This window comes from Trachurus trachurus (genome assembly GCF_905171665.1).
Source record: "Trachurus trachurus genome assembly, chromosome: 15".
NCBI classification, from domain to species: domain Eukaryota; kingdom Metazoa; phylum Chordata; class Actinopteri; order Carangiformes; family Carangidae; genus Trachurus; species Trachurus trachurus.
Window position 1 is genome coordinate 23,801,188 of NC_139906.1, and position 20,129 is coordinate 23,821,316.

Consider the following 20,129-nt stretch of genomic DNA (forward strand, 5'->3'; position numbering starts at 1 on the left):
GTTCTGCCAAATGTGACATAAAAAGCTACGTTTCGTGCTTCTATGTTAAGCGCCTTTGCTCTGATAGTGAGACTAGCAATAATGCCTGATCAAAATTACACATTTTCATTTGCATAAACCCCATGTGTGTCATACTAAAATAAACAGTGTCAAAATTATTAAAATGTATGGTAGTTGTTGTTTCCTGAGAGCAATATTAGAGGTAAGATTTAACATAAACCTTTTAAATGTATGAAGGCTTCTTCGACATGCAACTCGTTTCCATGGTAGCGGTCACAGCGTTGGGTCCTCGTGGGGGCCTATACGATTAAGAGTCGCATTTTTTAGGAAGTATGTAAAAAATGTCAATAATACATCCATGGTCAAGACAGAAAACCGAGGACTTCGTAACAATAGGCTCCACACGGCATTTTTTTCCTTTCCTTTTCGGTGTTTGTGAAGTGTTTTTTGAGAGAAGCCTCCCGCTGAACACACCCCACTCGGGCTTTGCAGTTGAAGGACTACAAACGGAATGTGACGTCATCTTCCGCGGCCCGGCCAAACAAACGTTCAAAACTCTTGGCGGTATGAAGAAATGTTTTGATAATTTCAATAATGTACTTACACCACGATATATATATTTGTATAGTGCTATTGTAGTATAATTAACGTATCATTTGCAGTTCGTGACCTTACGTTAGCCTACTTGTGTTTCTTATCAATAAGCTAATCCTTCCGCTGTGAGCGCAGCTGTTGTACCGAAACATTTAACGACCCGATGCAACTAAAGCTAACGCAGCAACAATCATGTAGACTTTAGCTACTAAACTCAATCCAGCTACAGCTGAAGAGGCCACGTTGATGTTGTCCAAGTTGTTCTGCACCACTTGACCATAGCATAACCATAGATTGATTCACTCTACTTGCTTAAAACATAATAGTTTGCAACTGTCTCACCATACAAAGGACTAACAAACATTACAGTATAACGTGTTTGGAAGAACCCCTTACCCCAATAAATATCTACAAGAAACTACAGTGTCCTACTTTAGTTATTACTGCAACCTAGGAATATGAATGTAAGGTCGTTATAAACTAGAGTTAATTGTGGAGGAGCACACTAAATTTGTGTCTATGGAAACCAGCGATTGTTACTTTATCAGCAGGTGGTAAAATAAGTCCCAAATTATTATATATTGTCCATGATATATGATCACTTGACAGTTTGTTTGCAGGCTACCATGTGTAACCCACCACCTATTTACTTGTTTCAGGTTCCTGACAGCTGTTTTTTGTTCAATGGCTCCAGTCAAATTTGTCATTAAGGTAAGTAAAACCTACAGCAACAGTAAAACGTCCATTGTAGTACAGTGTTGTTTTAGATTGATATAATGTTGTGTTAAATAGTATTTTGTTACATTTAAATGTTCTATATGAATGTTAAAAAACATTAGTGATGCCACCATTTGAATTGAGATGAGAATTAATTGAGGGCATTGCATTAAAAGGCTCAGAAATATATTCCACAAAATATCAGTACATGTTTTTTGTTATGTATTTATCATCTTGATATATTTAGCAAGTTCTGTGTGATTTTTAAGTTTGGACCTTTTGAGATTCCATCTTCCCAGAACCTTTCTTAGAGTCACAAACTTAATTCTATGGTCTACTCTTATTGCATCATAAAACGTGGTGTTATGTTTATAACCTATTTACTTCCAATTTGTGTGTCCAGTGTGGTATAGACACATTTAACAAAGCATAATGGTTTAATCACAGAAAACGATGTCCAAAACTAAAAGTTATCATCTAAATATTAATCATGCTCTTTTGTATATTGTGTACTGTTTTGTAAACATGCATATGTCATCCGCTAAAAAATGTCTTTTGTCTAAGCAAAGGGGTTTTTGGATGCTTCTAACTGCCCACAAAACCTCATAATTACTTTAAGAAAAATGTTTTCCCACTTAGAATGCACACAGGATGCTAAAGAATAAAGAATAAAATGAATCTGCATTTCATTAAGGCTTTTCAGCTTACGGTGGTGATGATAAACAACTATGGTTGTGCCACTGCCAAACAGTAGAACAACTTCACACACTACTTCCAGCAAGTTATTATGGTCTGTCTTAAACCATTGAAAAGCTTTTGTGCAGTTGGGGAATTTATGCTTGTTTCTCTAACATTTAGAGGTTTAACATTTTTTGGAACCTCTTCTTTCTCTTTTGTCTTCCTCAGTGGCAAGTCATTTGGCCACTAGGGGGAGATACAGGCTTGTGTCAACTGTCTTATCTCCACATTCTAATGTTGTTATTCATCCTTCAGAAGACATTTCTGGTCACCTTTTGCAAATCCCAACTGACTGCCTCCCTCAGAGCCTTTTGTCAATGGCCGCTGACACAGAACAGAGGAAACTCATTCTATTAAAAAGCCAAGCTGTTCATCCTGAGTCTGATGCTCTGTCAGGAATAATGCGCATCAGATGTTTTTGTTAAGTGCAGGGAAAGCCACTGGTCTCTCTTTTGTTGATGTTTCATTTATTTAGAGTTTCGGACGAGGGCTGCAGACATTTGCGCTGATCTCTCACATCCTCCGTAATGCCATGTGTGCCTAGTTGACCAGATATTGCGTTCACCCCCTTTATTTGTTTCATATGCATGCCTTCTTACAGGCTACCACACCAACCCCCTCAGTAGGTTGTGGGAGAATAAAACCCTGGAGGTTCATGGAAGGTTCCTTCCCACTGGGCACATAATGATACTGTTGTGTCACGCTGCCTGAGAAAATGCACACAGCCTCTACCATGTTTAACCAGCTAACCACAAACAATTATGTTAGAAGGGATCATTCCAAACAATAGCATTTAAGGCGCTACCCTGGGCTCCTCTTTTGCAAAACAAACACCACCGTGTCCCGTGTTTTGTAATGAATTAATTAACTTCTCCGAATATTTAAGAACAGAGACACCGCTGTCTCAAAGATATGTTGCAAACCATGTTTTCCGGCTTACACACAGAGAGTGAGGATTATCAAAGCAATTATGAGTTATGTTCTTGGATTCACCATGCCATGTTTAGTAGGCTGTTCAGCAGCATGTTTTATGATCCTTCCTCCTACAAAGTTTTCAAAGCAGCTCCCTCCCCGTTCTGTGAAACTGCAGGAGGTGCTGGTATGCTCCTCCTTAAATAGGCTTAGGCTGTATAGTGACCTGCCACTTCTCAGACCTCCTGAAAAGAGCCTGCAGGTTAAAACACTGATCCGCTGAAGCGCTTGCTCTCTGCCAAGACATTACCGCTGCAGACCCCTGCAATCTGCCTTCTATTAGTAACATGCACTGCTGACTTTCTAACCATCTAATGTAGTGGGCTGAGACAGAGACCAAAGTGTTTTTTAAGAATAAGAAGAAAGTTTTGAGGTACCACAGAGCAGTTTCATGTCAGAGGTTTATGTGCTGTTTAGTGTTGTTGTCACTGTGTAGATGAGCTCATATCGGACCACACATCATGCTTCTGTGCAAAATCATCGCAGTCTGATTGGAAACATTTTGACACCTTCTAACTTGGGGAATCTTTCACAACAGAAGGTGACAGGGGTGTAAAGAAGGAAACGCTGCCTTTCATCTTAGCTCTGCCCTACATTGCCATGCAAAATTCATATTTCCTAATGAGGCCAAAAACATCTCTTAAGCCTGCTATTTCTGTCTGTCTACCAGTTTCTCAGGATTTAACTGCTTGAGTTTTGTTTGCTGTGTGTTACCTGGAGATATTCCTGTCTGTTCTTGCAGCTGGAATTCCTCTCCTGGGTTGTGTCTCTCTTTTTTTATCATCAAATAAAGAAGACTCAGGTGTGCTAACATTCACTTGAATGAAGGGAGCTTTGCACACAAAACACTTCCGCGCACTATCTGTAAATACATTCGCCTCAGTAATAATCAAGTCTCAAGCCTCACTGCTCAGTATTTGGCAGTTTGAAAAATTGGAAAAGAGAACTGTCTTTTTTTTAAAGGGGAAACCCAGGTGACTCACAGCACACAGAGAGCAGGGAATGAGGCAAATAAAGCCTGAGAGCAAGGTTGTCACACCCACAGATCTAAAGAGCTCCCCTGGGTTCTTTGCAGACTTGCAGAAAAGAGAGAAAGTCAGAAAAGGGAGAGAGACAAAGGGAGAGTTGGAGAGATGCAAGTTTTATTGAGTGAGACCGCATCTGCTGCCCCTTCTCTCCCAATGTAAACATCTGTGGCTGGTTAGTGTTAGCCTCTGAGCTAAGTGCAGTCCGAGAAGGTCTGGTTCTTATACGGCGCGATAGCAATGGCAAAGGGCAGCGAGGTGGGGAGGCGAGCGAAGCTCCTCATAGAGTTTGGGCCCCGTGCCCAACTTGGAGCAGCACAGGCGGGAGGATAGAGAGCCGGGTCTGGGAGAGAGATAAGGGAAGGTAGAGAGTGTTTTGGGAACTGAGAGTGATATAGACCAGAGCTCTAAAGACCAGAGAAGGGAAAAGGAGCCATCAGTGAGTCTGAGTCAGGAGTTGCTTATTTCGACAGGCAATATAAAGCTTATATGGAGGATTATTCTCATGTTGTGCTGTGGACTTTGGGCAACTTTTGTCTGTTATAACCCTTTTTTACTGCAGGCCACAGTGGTCAGATTGGCAGTGGGGAGAATTAGGATAGAGAAGTTGAGCTTAGCCTGCAGGAAGACTCGGTCCCATTCATTCAGTGTGTGACAGCACACAAAAGATGGCACAATAAAGGATTTGGTATTAAGTAGCACTCCTTGCTGCCTCTCATTCAGCCTTCAGCTTCTGTTCATAACTCTAAAAGCCCTGTGCAAGACAGAGAACAAAACAGTGCTGGCCCACTTTAGTATGTATGAAAAGAATAACTTCCTCTAGAACCTGGCCCTTTATCAAACCTTTCTTTCCAACAACAGCGACAGTTGCTCAGAGTATCACCTTAAATGTGTCAGAGTAAAGTACACAAAATAGGATAGCTTCAATGAGCACACTGGATCTTTTTAGGTACTTTCAGATTACTTTGCTCAGGGAAGATGGGGTTCTTGTGCACCGCATTACTTCAGCTACAAAGTATAGGCTGCCTGCAGAGATCTCACCAAAGAGGGACCATAGCCATAGTCTATATGGGTGGATACAAGGAGGTCATAGTTCATGGCAGAGTTCAGCTTAGAGATCCACTGGTCACTCTTTGTGCGGGGGAGTCGACGAATTTAGACCACATGATGTGAATGTGGTCAGAGCCTTTGTGTAAAATTAGATTGTGCAGCTTTTTTGTCTTATCTGTCACACTCAACACATACGTCCTTTGTAAAAGCTCTAGTAGCTGCATCTGAACAGCACAGCCTGGGCCCAGGGATTGACACCATACAGGGAAATTTGCACCTCCAGCAAACAGCGAGATTTGCCGGGTAAATTAATTGTTTTCTCATTAGTGTGATTGCATTAGTTTGCATTCCTGACAAAATTCCCCATTCCCGGGAAGCGGAGGGCATCACATGCTGTTTTTGGGGCAGACCAGTGTTTGTCATTTATGTTCCTTTCCCAGTTGAGTCTTGTCTGCTGCTCTAATGTGATAAAAGGAAGTTAGTCTAAGGCTCGCTAGATGTCTGGCTTTCAGCCCAAAACACACTCAATCAGAGACCTCTTCAGGAGATTCACCCTGCTGTGCCTCTCCATGAGGGCCGCGCTCTAAACCTTATACTGCCCGCTTTGTCCCAAGATACTGATCAAATTAACATTGTGTCTTTCTTCAGAGCTCGTTAGCTTGTGTAATTTTGAGCCATCAACAGTAACCTTGCAGACTGATCTTATGGTCCGAGTCTTCAAGCATGTTGGGAGCAGAGTGTCATAAACAATGGCACAATGGCACACCACCATTACCTAGAATTGAACCTTTCCTTGACGCACTCTACAAAAACTGAAGACTACGTTGTGCCAGATGAACTAGTAACTCATGCATAGTGGGAGAATTCTTACTCCCACCTGTAAAGCCATTCGAAGGTCCCAAAAGTCTAAAACTCAAATCAGAATACCAAAACGCATCTAAGCATGTGTCAAGTCCAACCCCATGAAACCACTGTGGGGCTCGTCTGCCTGTCCGTCCCCGTTTCGATTGACAAGGTCTTGACCCTCTGTTGCTAGGCTTTCCCACACACTGGTAATTGTTGGAGGCAGTCAGCTGAGGCCACCAGTCATCCGTGGACTGAAGTGAGACAAAGGGCAGGAAGATTGAGAGAATACTGATGTATAAGGATGAGCTGACACCGACTGGCAACATGCACACATTTTATACATGAGCTGCCACGTAAAGGGGGGAAAGCTCTGTTCTGGTCCATGGCATTTTTATCTTTGTAAAAATATGTTTGCGATACTTTCCATCACAATAATCTTTATGCTAAGTGCTTCTTTGATTTGAGCAGAGAATATTTACCCGAGCAGTTTTCTTTTTTTGTGGTTATCACATCTTGATGTTTTCTTTTGGACAAGTCAGACGATCACAGACAAGTGCATAGTTTTTGTAAGACACTTAATGGAACATTCATTTCCCTAGTCGTGCAGACACATCCTTAACTTTAGTAAAGGGTGACCTTCATTAACAGGTGAGAAATTGACATGCAGAAGACAAAGTGCAGACTATGACTAAAACTGACGAAAAAAATTCACTGATCGGTCATATGGTGGCGCCCTCTCCTCTAGTTGACCTGCAAGTAGAGGCAAGGAAGAAACTTCACTTCAATTATTATTTACAGAAGGACAATGAGAAAGGGAAACGCTGTTATGGGAGAAAAAAAATGATTTGCTCTGCGCCAGCACATAGCCTTTTAATGCCAGTGAACAGCTAATAAAACCCTCTCAATATCCTGCTTTAGGCAAGGAGCTAAACTAACTCATTCCTAAGAAAGGAAGACAACTGCACAGAGTTAGGGGAGTATAGACCTCCGTCTAGAATTAGGACCTAAATAGCAGCGGCCTTCCCCTACACACCCTCCTCCATTCAGTCTCTCGCGTCATCCTCGGAGCGAAGCTGTAGCAACGTCCCTTAAGTCTGGGTTGTAGTCGAATTTAGTCATTCTGTCTGCAATGCTGCAGCCCAGGGGACGAGCCTGGCTCAAAACAAAGCTTTTAGTGTGTATAAGTATTCCCAATTACTAAATGAATAACCCCTTCTGTTTGTTCACCCTCTTTTCCAGTTCTACACTGTGAGCCTGAAATCAGTGCATGTCTTTGTCTTTATATGACTCTGTGTGTGTTTTTCTTTTTTTTTGCCCCATTCACTTCAATGCTTTTTGCTTCATTATCATTCTGGGTTTTGGGGCAGTACTTGTTGCTCCTCTGTGTCATGTTGTGGGTGGTCTGAGTCCATCCATTACTTCCTTGTCCAGGGAGAGGCTAAGTTCACACGAGACCCACATCCATTTGCTCTCTGCAGCGGGCAGCTTTTGCACTCATGTGTAAACCATAATCAGGCTAGCCTGAGAAAGATGTAACAGCAACTTAACCAGCCGCGGCATTTCTGGCCTCCCTGTCCCTTGTAGCTTATTGTCGTTGACACGATGACGTAGTGCTTCAGGAATCCACTCTGCTGCTCCTCAGCTTTCTACACCACTCAAAAGTTGTAGTGCAGAAGTGCAGAAACATGGAGTGCTTTAGGGTAGATCTAAGTTGTATCACTACTCTGGAACAAAGTGGCATAATCCTCATTTATGTGGTACAGACTAGACTTTTTCTGTGAAGACCCGAGGCAGTGATTGCATCGCGAAGCTTATAGAACGGAGATATGCTGAGAGAGGGGAAATTTGAGGAGACGGACAGGACCATACTATTTTGCAAAGAGATTGGTAGAGAGATGGCTAGACAGAGGAACAGGAGGGAGGGGACTTGCTGTGAGAGGCCTGGGGTGATGTTTGGGGACATAGGGGGTCGTTGCGGTTTGTCTCGCTGTCAATCACCCACACTCTGATTTCCTTTGTTGTCTTTGAGCTCAATGCCCCTCAGCAACCTGTGGCTGTCCTTCCTCTTTGTGTTACAGTGTGGGAACTTTGCTGTGCTGGTGGATCTCCACGTTCTGCCCCTGGGCGGCCAAGAGGACGCCAGCTGGTTTACTACGGACCACATCGAGGTACAGAGACACAGGCAGAAGGGCGTGTGTGTGAATAAGTGTGTGAGTGAATATATGGCTTCTGTTCTGCTGGGGGCCTTTTCAAAAGACAGCGGTACCGTGGAATCTAAAATGACTTTGAGCTTTCTGTCTTTTCTTCTTAGGGGTTTTCATTGTTGTAAAACTCTTCCCATCTCTCCACCTCAACACTTGTGGAGTTAGTTGCCTTCCCGGCCTTTCACTTGGCACTTGTCCTGTTCTTGCCCTGTGCTCATCATTAGTATTTTAAGTCAAATCAAAACCTTTCGTCCTCTCAGCAGTCCAACATCATGTCATTGTATCAAAACATCTCCACACTATTTGCAGGAGGTTACAGCCCTGGTTCAAGATACTGTGGACCAGAGGGTGAAGCAGTACAAAGAGTCCCTCCACAATAGAAGACTGCTCAAACAGAAGAAGGAGCTGCCACCTGCTTCTGCCTTTTCTGTCAAAGGTAACACTGGGGTTTTTGATCTTCATTACACTACACGAGTGGGAAATGTTGTGGGTATTTGTTATGGTATGGTTTATAGGTGTATGATTCATTACTGTGTGCAACATACTGTGTTTACTCGAAGCATGAATTCAAATTGTTATTTCGTAATGTTTATGCTCTTTGAATTCACCGTTGCTCACTCTTCTGGAATGCAGTCGTCTTTGTCTTCCCCTTCCTTGTCTTAGGTGTGTCTGTCATCAACTTCTGAATAAGTGAAAGGATTTACTTTGGCTGTGAACTGAAAACCATTATTTATTCTCTTGGCAGTCAGTGCAGAGATATGGCTGTGTGCATGGAGGTCAGCCACTGAGCTCCGAGAGCAGGATGGGAATGGAGTTAAGAAAGAGTCAAAAAACATTTCAAGGCTCCCTTTTTGAGGGCAGTGTGGGTGTAAAGGCAACAGAACTAGTTGGGACATGGTGGCTATATACGCCCAGGGTGTGACCTGCGACGGCAAGAGCTGATACAGGTTTTCATATTGTGTTGCGCTGTTTAACTTGGCATGTCTTGGATTCATTTGTGCATACAAATATCACTAATATCTGTTACCCATATAGTCAATGTAATGTTGGCACACCTGTGTTTATCTACACTTGTACTTACCTGGATGACATACATTTACACATGTAACCAATACACGCAGTCAAAGAAATATCAATAAGTGCAATAGAAATAAGTCGATTCAACTTTTTAATCAATTTTTTTTAATTTTCTGTATCAAATGAGACTACATTCCGCAGCCACCCACGCACGCGTCTTTGAAGCACTGTAAGCCTAGCTTCAGAGGAACCCCCAGCTGCGTGTTGTAAGGCAGAAAGGTTTGTCACAGGTAGCACTTAAAGGCAGTTAAACAGGGCCCACTCAGCGGGGCAGGCATGACTGTGAGAGTGGGATTACAGGGCAGTTGGACTCATAAAGTTTCTCCTATGGCTGCAGCTCTGCCTCTCACGCTACTCCCCTCCACTTAAGCCCTCCTATCCACTTAAACTGTGCAGTCGTGTTTTCACTTCACACACAAAATGCGTGTGCACCCCAACTTGTGTCATTTTCTTGATAAACATATAGCGGGTATAAATAGGCACAGGGGCATGAAAGCGACCGCTCATACACATCAGTTCCAGTGAGAATCAAAAGCAGCGATAGAGTGTTGGAGAGATATATCCTCCCCCTGGGCTAGGTGTGAACAGGCTGACAGTGTAAGGTTACTGAAAAGCCTGACGCATATTCCGTCTGACAGACTGAGGAGAGACAGACATCTCTAATGATGGAGATCACAGACTGAGGCTCCACACACACACTTACACGCACATATTCACTCCACTGCATGAACAAGGGGACTATCAGTGTTTCAGCAGTGAAATATGCATGTAAAAATGATTAAGCTCCTTGCAGCTCTGCCAAAAAGAATGTAACCAGTGGAACATGACTCCATACCATATCGATGAAATTTCCCCTCCCGGAACATGAAAAGGTATAGCGCCTCAAACAGGCCTACACAGTTCATGTGTTGTAGTCCTATTAAAGGTCTTAAGTGAGTGTAATGACATTCTTGGTCTTTTCATTGTCCCATGTAAGGGAGGCAGCAGAGCAGTTAAGGTGGAGACTGTGACTGTGAGAAGTGAGCAGGCAGGCAGGAGCCATAAAAAGGGGAGGACAGACTATAGGCTTAGGGAGGGAAGCCCAGCAAACCTCAGGGTGGGTATTAAGTATTGGGGTCGTCTGTTCTGCAAGCAGGTCAAACGCTAACCTGCTAATCCTCACAGGACTTTCAGACTGTCCATAGCAGTGATGGAAGCTGGTTTTTCCGTATGTATCTGCCTCAACACACAAGACCTATTTGCATCTGTGTGTCAGCCTTATGTCATTTGAGAGCAGAATTAAGCTTGGAAATCCTGCAGCGAGACATGCATGTGCCGGAACACGTGTATGTCGTTGCATATAAAGAAAGGTGTCGGGGAGGCTATAGTGCTGGTGTCTAGGGCCAAGAATAGGCGGATGGAGTGTGGTGCTATGTGTGGGATGGTATGGGAGGAGGGGGACTGTGTGGGTCTTGTATGAGGCGGTGTTTGAGCTGGTGCCAGTGTGAAATCACAGGGGCTTCCGCCAACAGACAGCAGTAAGAACAGCGTAACAGCCTCAGCTGTTGGCACTTCAAATGAGCCATCAACAGCTTTTAACATTCCAAGGCCCTTCAGGGCAAGTGTTTGTATCTGAGTTATCTCTATGGGTTATTGTATTTATGTACTTATGATGTGTTGGGTGTATCTGTGTGGGTATAGCACCCAGTGAACATGTCAGACAGCGGCTTATATCCCATGTCTTCTGCCAACATAAATCCAAGTCATTTCTTCAAATCTTAGCTGGAGAGGCCAATTTCCAACTGTCAGCCCCCCACCCCCCTCCCATTTTTTTTTTTACCCAGGCTACTTGAGACTTCATGATTAGCTCATAGTGATGTGATTTATTTATGTTTTTAGAGAGATGAACAGAGGGAACTTTTCCCACCAAATATTTTGGCTCCGGACAAGCAGAGTGGACATGCTAGACTTTAGAAGCTTGGGAGAGGCCTCTTGCATTCTCCCTGGTAGACCGTGATGAACACACCCACATTTCTCAGAGTAATTACTGATTGAAAATGAGCTGATAACAGGTTCTCTATGCTTTGACAAATATACATTTTATGCTTTGTGACAAAAAGAGCGCCACAATAATCTTGATGAAAATGCTTGTGCTTTGCAGAAGGCCTGTTCATGTATTCATGGAGCTCTCACAGCACAGGCTGCCCAAGAGATTCTTGTTTATTTCATTATAACCAGCGTTGGATTAAATTTTGTGCGCTTCCAGTGAGCGGTGGTTATGTTAATTTGTTCTTGTACTGCTTTATTTCAAGGAAATATTAAAATGGTAGATAATAATGGGCTATGTATTTGTGTGTATGTGGAGAGTGTAAACCGAGAAGGTCCATTTTACATGGATTCAGTTAAGATGCCATTTCAAACTGCCAAAGCACATTACCAGATGTCTTACGTCTACTTGTTGGTATTGATACAGCCACATTGATCGTTCCATGTGACACGGAGCTTGGGTACAGTCGAGTCTGGGTTTTTAGTCCTCTTACCAATCCAGCGTTAGAGGAGCCCTGGCGAAGTGGTACCTAGAGTCGGTTTTAGCCCATGGCAGAGCTGGTTCCCTCTTCCTCTCCCTGCACAGGTGCCAGGGCTTAGAGGGAGGGAACACCTGCCAGCCTGTTTCCCCATGGCCACGGCAGGCTGGAGAGGCATTTTCCCAGGCTCCCCAGATGAATGGTCACTAATAGCCGTGGGAGAGGGCTTTGCGAGTGCTGCACAGTGTACCACTGACTCCTCTTGGCAGCCCCATGAAGGGGGCTTAAGGCAGCCTGGCTACGGCCATTGCAGGAAAAGCACAAGTGTTGCTGGATTGCTTTACCGTTGGAGAATGTGTTTACGAATGACCATCTCCCTCCCAGTGAAGAATGCGGAGGATGTGTAGAGACTAAAAGGGAGATGGTTAATTTTTGCTTCGCTGTGTCATAGATTTTGCTTTGTTTGGCTTCCCTGGCACTTTGAAGGCCTGCAGCGGCCCCCAGGCTAAAACGGTTTATCAAATTAGGAAAAACTGTTGGGTCAAATGAGACTTTGTGTGTGCAACATGCACAACGGCATACACCATTACACAAGTTGTGGATGTCCATTTTCAGGGAGAAACAATTATGCCAGCTTTTGAGGCTCCTGCTGTGACACAGCTCACATTAACCTTCTGATGACATACAAGTGATTCTGTAGTGACAACCTGTCTTAACCCACCTTGTTCTTTCTCAGTGCTACCACAGCTATTGCTATTTATGTGAGTGGCCGTTATGCGGGGACCGGTCTGTAAATAGAGAGGCATGCCTGTGGCAGAGTTACCTGCCCTGCTCTGTGTTACTGGGCGTGAGGCAGGCTGGGATTTAGGCGAGTGGGAAATGGAGACCTGTGACAGGAACAAAGGAATTCCAAGGCCCAGGCTGGAAATGGATCCTGATCAGAGTAGCCGCTCCAGCCAGCCTGCCCCTCTCCCCACTTGCCCTCCCTCCTCTTGCCCCTGCTGGGCAACCCCCTTCTCCCTGGTGCTTTGTGGTGTTGCTGTGGCTCTTTAAATCCTTGCTGTAAGCCCCCGGCCTTACTCAGCAGCAACACACAGGACAGTCTGACTCCACTGTTAACCCCCCTTCTTTTTTTGTCCTTTACATTTCTATGCATTAATGCACCCTCTCCTCTCCTCTCCTCTCCCCTCCTCTCCCCGTCTCTCCTCGTCCTCTCCTCTCCTCTCCTCTCCTCTCCTCTCCTCTCCTCTCCTCTCCCCTCCTCTCCTCTCCTCTCCTCTCCTCTCCTCTCCTCTCCTCTCCTCTCCTCTCCTCTCCTCTCCTCTCCTCTCCTCTCCTCTCCTCTCCTCTCCTCTCCTCTCCCCTCCCCTCCCCTCCTCTCCTCTCCTGTGCCCTCCATTAACTGCTCTTCTCTTCATGTCGCCTCTTCATGTTTTCGCACTTTCTCTCCTTCTCCCTCTCCGCAGGGTCAGCTGCAGTCTCTTAGGACACAACCGCAATCCCCGCCATAGCTGTCACACCACACTCTGTTCCCATATAATTAGGGCCTCAGCCTGAGCCTGAGCACGGATCACATTCATGTGACTGTTCCCCTTTACCACAATCTGGTCTGGGAGACGGCACACACTCCCTTGAACTCATGCTAAGTGTTCAGCATGACCAGAGTGCCTTGTTTCAGGAATTACTGAAACATTTCCGAGGATATTGTTGTTTTTCTCTGCCCTCTCCTTCACTTCAAAAGAAATGGGCCTTTGTCACATGCTCGTCCTGAGCTCTATGGTTTTTCCTGTGGGCAGGTGTCTTTGCAGTGCAGACTGCCAAATTTGCCACGTGTTGTCGGGAAATGCCAAGGATGGCAACAAATTAATGTTTTCCAGGCCTTTTGTTTTCTCAAGGTCAGTCTGTTACATCTCTTAAAAATAACAATATAATTCGGAACCTCAGATTTTGTATCCTCTTTTCCCCATTGTCATAACCCATCTGTTATTATTAGACACAGGTAGCAAAGGGTAGATAGAGTTGCTGTGTGTGCCATGGTTCATCTGTTTGGATTTATAAACACAGGCTAGCAGATTTACAGAGGATCCAGCAAGCAGAGACAGCCTGCTTCCAATGAGACATCTGAGTTTTAAAGGGCCAGCACAGTGCATAACTCAAGTCCACAAAGTGCTCTGCACAACATTAATCCAAAGGAGCTCAATGCAGAATAAGCAGTTTGCATCTTCCTCGTTCTGAATGTCCTTTAATATAAACAGAGGCTGCACTTTGAGAGATTTGTGGTCTCTCGGGCTAATTAAGATATAATGATGATTAAATGTGACATTTTGTATTGTGACTGCATTTTCTCTCATCAGATTATGTTTCTGAGAAATAGATTTTTTTCCCATGATAATTGTTCGCCGCTCCAAAATGCTCCCCACCACTTTAGTCACATGCTGCATTATGGGTTGGCCTGAGCTACCATGCTGCGGCGTATTTTGTAACTGCGATGAAGGGGTCACCCAAATGTTAAATTGAACACTCATGTGCAAATATTGTTTCAGGTGGACGTTGAGCAGGATGATAAGGCACAGTGCTCTGCTACGGCCGTAGTTACAGTTACACACAGAGAGTGATGTCCTTCCAGGAAAGCCCCCACTTACATATGGCTAACTTCCTCATGCGCTCTCATCCCTCACCACTCCACCCCTCTCTCTCGCTCTAAGCCCCAACTCTCCACCCACACTTGAGGACAGAGGGAGGGGGTCCACATCAAAGCAGGGATGTCAAAAGAGCAGAAGTCTCAGGCACTGATGTCTGACTGTCCTGCTGATTTGACTCCTGTTCATAAAGGGGTTTGCGTGGGAATTGCAGTTCTCCTGACATAGTCACCACATTTACTAGAATCACAGTTAATGAGAGAAGTGAGGTTACTGCAGGAAATCGGAGAATGCCTTTACATGCACTGCAATAACCCAGGTTACTGTAAAGTCTGAGTTTACATGCAGCTGGTGGGTAGTCAGATTTCTCTTTTTGTTTTTCTCTCCATGTTTTTGAACCAGTGCTGGCATAATTGTAGTGTAATAATGATATATAATACTGCAGCCCCATTTTTTTTTCATTCTTGGTGGAAACATTTGCACTAACTGACTGAAAGGCCTGTCATATTTTCCTTATTGTACAGGAGCCTGAATTTGAAAAAGAATCCTCTCTTCATCCGTGGAAACTCTTATTTAGACCTGTTTACTGCAGTTTTTGATTTTAGTCAGACTTTGGATTTAACTGTTTTACATACAAGTCTACAAGTTATCATCTTTGTTTTTTCTGTTGCAAAGCAGAAATCTTGCTGTTTCTTTTCATACCTTACCCTATTATAGAAATCTGATTTCTCTTTGACATGACTTTAATGAAATCACATCACTGCACTCAGCTTAGAGTTACGAGGTAATTTGAGTGCATATAAATACACTTAGAGAGCACCTCGTTTAAGGTCATGGACCCTCTGTGGTCAGACCTCTCCATTGCTGGGACGTGTGGAAGTCACAGCAGAAATGCTTATGGATTCCTGCATGAGTCACACCAGCACGGGCAGGAATGCAGATTGTGAGAGGCTCTGTTTTCTATGGCAGTTTTAATGATCTCCTCAGGATATGGCTGTAGTTAATGAAGTCTTTTCCACGGGGACTTACCTTTGACCCTGGTCTGAATGCTTCTCACCCCTGTCTTTTCCATTTTACAGTCCTAGTGACTCTGGATGCCTTTTGGTTTGTTGACTTTTCTTTCCTCTCATTGTTTTCCCAGGAAGTGGTGAAAGCTGCAGGGATGTGTGTGTCTGTGCGTGTGTGTGTGTCCCAGAAGTACAGTATTCTAGCCTTGGCACCAGCCCTCTGGAGTCTGTGTCTTTTTTTTTCTGTCAGTTGTGCTGTGGTATTTTACAATATGGTAGAAGTCTCTCCATACAAGCAGTCACAATTTTATCTACCACATTTCTGAAAACATGGCGTGCTAGCTTGTTTACTGTTTGATTTGACCTGTCATAATATTGTTGTGCATTGGGTTTCAAAACAATTAAGCAAGAACATCTTCTCCTGAAGTAAGTACGAATGAAACTCTCGAAAAATTCTTCTCTGCAGATTTGTGTACTGCACCACTGTGGGCCACATTTGCCACAGAAAGGGGCCACTCATTCCCAGAGGAGGCACCAGCAAACTGTTTGTTAGAGAGAAACATGAATGTAAGCTTAGCACGAGAGAACCTGGGCAGATGGCCAAGAGCAACTCTGTGCTGTGCAGGACGTTATAAAGTTGGAGCAACAGCTGATGTCTCAGGCCATGGTGTTGCACTGGTTCCCAACTCTGTATCCAGACATCCCTGTCAAAGTTGTCCTGGGAATTGGCAAGCTCAACCCACCAGGGAAAGCAATGAGAATAGTTGTAGAGCTAGATATGAGGCTAAAGAGTCCAACGGACTAAATCAAAGCTTCTAAAAACATAGAAAGCTGTGAGTGTGCAATGAAAGATGCTTGATTCCTGCACCCAGAATAGGCAGGGAATACAAAACAGAGATATGGATCTGCATTCCACATCCAGAGTGGACGATAGATGACCACTGCTCTGCTATTTAAAGAATGACAAAATATCAGACTTTTTTCCAATAAAGGAATGCTTCTATTGTTAACTACAACCATGCAGCACATACCATTAAAGTGTGTTTGTGCAATGTTCCCTTTGGGATTAATAAAGCAATCTATTTAAAGCTTGTTGGCTTTTCCATTATCTTAACATGCTTCTTGTTCGCTGAGTATTAATGGAACAAACTTCCACGGATGCCAGCTCTGAAGACGGATCGGGGATGTGCTACAGTAGCATACGGCATGTAGGACCAGAACGGCACCATTTTTGTCGTTTGTCTTTGTATTCCAGCACAGTGGATCTGTAACAGGTTCTGCAACACTGTGCTGCTATGAATTTAAGGTGTTTGCATCCAGCTCTGAACAAGTGTATGGTAATAGAAGCCACTTTACACTAATTGCTCTCCGGTTTTACAAGGTCAAACAAATTGTGTAATTGGATGCTCCAATGTTTCTTGAGAAACTGTGTTTTATTTGATTGTTATATTGTTATATTGATTGTATACATTTTTACATCTGCTGTTGTTGGTAATCTTACAGCAGGACATTGATCTTAAACTTAGAGACAAACAACCTTAGGAGAGGTTTTTAGAGCTTAACAGTGGAATGTTTATGAGCGGCCATGTCAATCACCTGACCTCATTTCAACATGTGTCTCACTCACTGAAGATCAGATTTAAGCCCCCAAAGCCCACCGAACAACTAAAAACTAAAGATGAGTGCACTGGAGTCCTGAAGAGGTCCACTAGGGGAGTTACTAAGCTGATCCCAGTGTCTAATGCCCCTTGGGTAACACTGCTGCTGAGGATTTGCTACCAAAATACTAAAAACATGAATCAAAAATGGATGTAAGCAGCACCCTCAAAGTAAAGCAGGGTGTTATTGTAGTACTATGTCATTGTAGCCATTGTTTTCTTGCAAATCCATTTTGTAAGGGTACAAGAAACAATGTGTTATGTTGTTATCCGCGCAGGCTGCCCTATTTATACACAGTTACAAGGTTACCTGGGGTCTTGTTTTGACAAAACACAGTAAAATTATTCATGTTTCCCATTTATCATCCACCAAACCATCACATGGTCGCTCTGTTGCAAAACAGATCCCAGGCTGCAGATCTTGGTGCCAGACTTATTTTCTGCCCTCGCAACTACGTAGTTAAATGTTTTGATTTTATATCCCAGCCAGAGTAATTAGCTTGCACAATGGAAAAGTGATGGGGCCTGAAAAGCTGGTAAGATGTGTCAACTGACACGTAATGAAACAGATACTCAGCAAATACAAAAACAAGCACTGTCATGGATTGATGCCAAGTCACATTCTTAAAGTTTTTATTTGTGATCACTTGAGGTGTCTGCTGGGAACTTTTTTCCTTTTTTTTTTTTTTTTTTACTTAGATTAGTTATTTATTGTTTGTTTACTGACACATTAAAATGTCTGACAAATTTTGACAAAACTATTAAACATACTTAAGCATACTTAATAGCTTTTGAAGATCAAACACATTCCCATAGATGCTACACTGTGTGTTACAGCCTGTTAGCTGGGTAAACAAATATGATCCTGTTAGCTCTGCAAACATTTTGCATGTAATTGCCTTCTTTTATTGAAGTGAATAGATATTTCAAAAGCTTAATATTAAGTGGAGTTGAGAATGCATCTTTAGCTGACAGCCTGATTTCAGTGAGTTATTGTTCCATTTATTCATTTTTCTTTTACTTCACTCACTTATTTGCAGTGTCCCTCTATTTTGGTCATTTGAAGTGGTGACTGGTATTAAATTTAGCCACGAGAACAGAGAAACAATACACTGGTGGTGTCATCAATCACTGGCCAGTGAACTTAACCGTCTACCTGTGACAGTTTTGTGGCAAAGTGTCTCTGTAATTGCCTGTCATTATCCAAAGAATCACAAGACGGCTCCTTTTTGAAGACGATAATTAGATGTTTCGAGCTGGAGTTGAGATGACATCAGCTAACGGAGAAAGGGGAAATGTTCACACAAGCCCTTTCACACTTGTCTGCAGCTCCACTGTGTTGTATGTTCACCTGAACGCACCACATAGTTGTACCAGTTGTGGATCAACTTTTGGAGGCGGTATTTGTAAAGTTTTCCAAGTTTTGCTGACAGGTGACTGTCAGTGTTGTTGCCGATGGGTAAGAAACCTCCCCACTTCCAAACTGTCAGCTTTTCAGCAACCAAGACAGCCTTTGACTTGATGACAATGCACATCTGACATTATCCAGGGAGTTCTGAAAGAGCCTGAAGTGCAAAGGGTCAAGGTGTTCTCAAACTGTGGAAGCAATAATCCTTTAATTGAAGTTAAAATACAAAACTCCCCATAGTTAGCATTAGCAGTTAATAAGGTTTTCACACGACAACAGAAACACGAGCGCACCAAACAAGAATTGGAAATAATGGAGAGGTGTTAAAGTCAGGTATACTTGTACAGTTACCGTATCAAGCAGAAAGGAAAAGGTACAAACAAGGTAGCGGAGGACGAGCAGCAGGCTCCATCAGCTTCCCAGCGCTGTTGTGTTGTTTACAAAGAACAACCCAATAGCGTGTTAGCCAGACCCTTGCTTTTAGTCAACAAATTCCTCCCAGATTAGGCAACAGGCCACTTCTTCTGCGCAGCACATCTGACATACCATGACAAACATTCCATGACAAACAGAGCAGAGACTCGGGCCTTAGTTTCTCCGCTTGTGCCAAACTGGGAGGTCAGTCAAATTAAAACCGAATGAGCAGTTTCAGTGAGCTGGTTTGGTTCGTCTGCTGGGAACCTCACTGTGAACATTTCTGCAGTCAGTTTCCCTGCTTGTGCAGCATGTGGTGGAGTGCCATATTGCAGAGCTCACATGAGGGGGCTTTACACAAAATATTTGCATAGTGTGCCCTTTGATTAACCGCTTTATCTCTTCGTATGGAAAACATTTGCGTGACCGAAAATGATTTGAATGCCAACAGCAGCTGTTTCGTGTCACGATGGCAAATTGAGAAAATTGTTATCTGTGTATCAGGGAATGACGACAGCGCAGCATGTACTATCCACAACTAAGCCGGTGGTATCTGGTGACAGTGATCAAGCCTTTGAAATAGTTGTCACATGTTGTATAGTAGTTTTGCTTGTGTGTGTCTTTCTGCTGTTTCTCACTGCCATCTGTATTTCTGTCTTTGTTTTGTTTATAGGAAAAAAATTCAGCCTGGTTGCCAATTTCTTGAAGCGACACTACAACCTCAGATGTATTGTCAAGCAGCTCTATGGGGGTACGTACTGTAAGCCCCATGTTTTCAATGAATCAATTCCCAGTGAAATGAATCAGAAATAGACATCTCAATGACTCGCGCTTGGCCAAATTTCCCACAGAAAGAACAAGTCATCTGTGGTCGGCATGTTGATTTTTCTCCCCCTCACTTGTTTTTATGTCCTGTCCCTACCTGTCTTGGGTGTTGTTGAGAACAGGCAGCCATTAAGTGGTTCCCTTAAGAGGCTACTGAGAGTGGGAGCGAGATTGGAGGGCTGTCTGCGTGGAGGGCAGTGAGAATCTATCTCCATGGCCCATCTAGTGCCTGTGACCCTTGGCCACCTCTTCATGGGACCAACATGGCTCCCTTCCTGTCAGTAAAGTTAATATCTGCTCCCTAGGGGCTTGGATGTTAAAGCAGCGCTGACCTGCTGCAGCCTGAGATGATGGCTTCTCTCAGCAGGTCCGTTACACATCAAATTAGACCCAGTCTCCTGGGGTCAAAGGTTGTGTAATTTGGTCCACTGAGTTAGCTGCATGTAGTGGA

The 20,129-nt window shown here is 43.7% G+C and overlaps 1 protein-coding gene across 1 annotated transcript in view; it reads left to right on the forward strand.

The window, feature by feature from the left end:
* Positions 1–490: 490 nt before the first annotated feature.
* slx4ip (SLX4 interacting protein) overlaps positions 491–20,129 on the forward strand; it is a gene marked incomplete at its 3' end in the record, with an annotated part of 30,169 nt that continues 10,530 nt past the window's right edge. Inside the window, exons 1-5 of the mRNA XM_083988444.1 lie at positions 491–564; positions 1,254–1,305; positions 8,021–8,110; positions 8,456–8,582; positions 19,527–19,604. Coding sequence (XP_083844570.1) covers positions 1,279–1,305; positions 8,021–8,110; positions 8,456–8,582; positions 19,527–19,604 — 322 coding nt within the window. The 5' untranslated portion in view covers positions 491–564; positions 1,254–1,278. The remainder of the gene's footprint in view (positions 565–1,253; positions 1,306–8,020; positions 8,111–8,455; positions 8,583–19,526; positions 19,605–20,129) is intronic.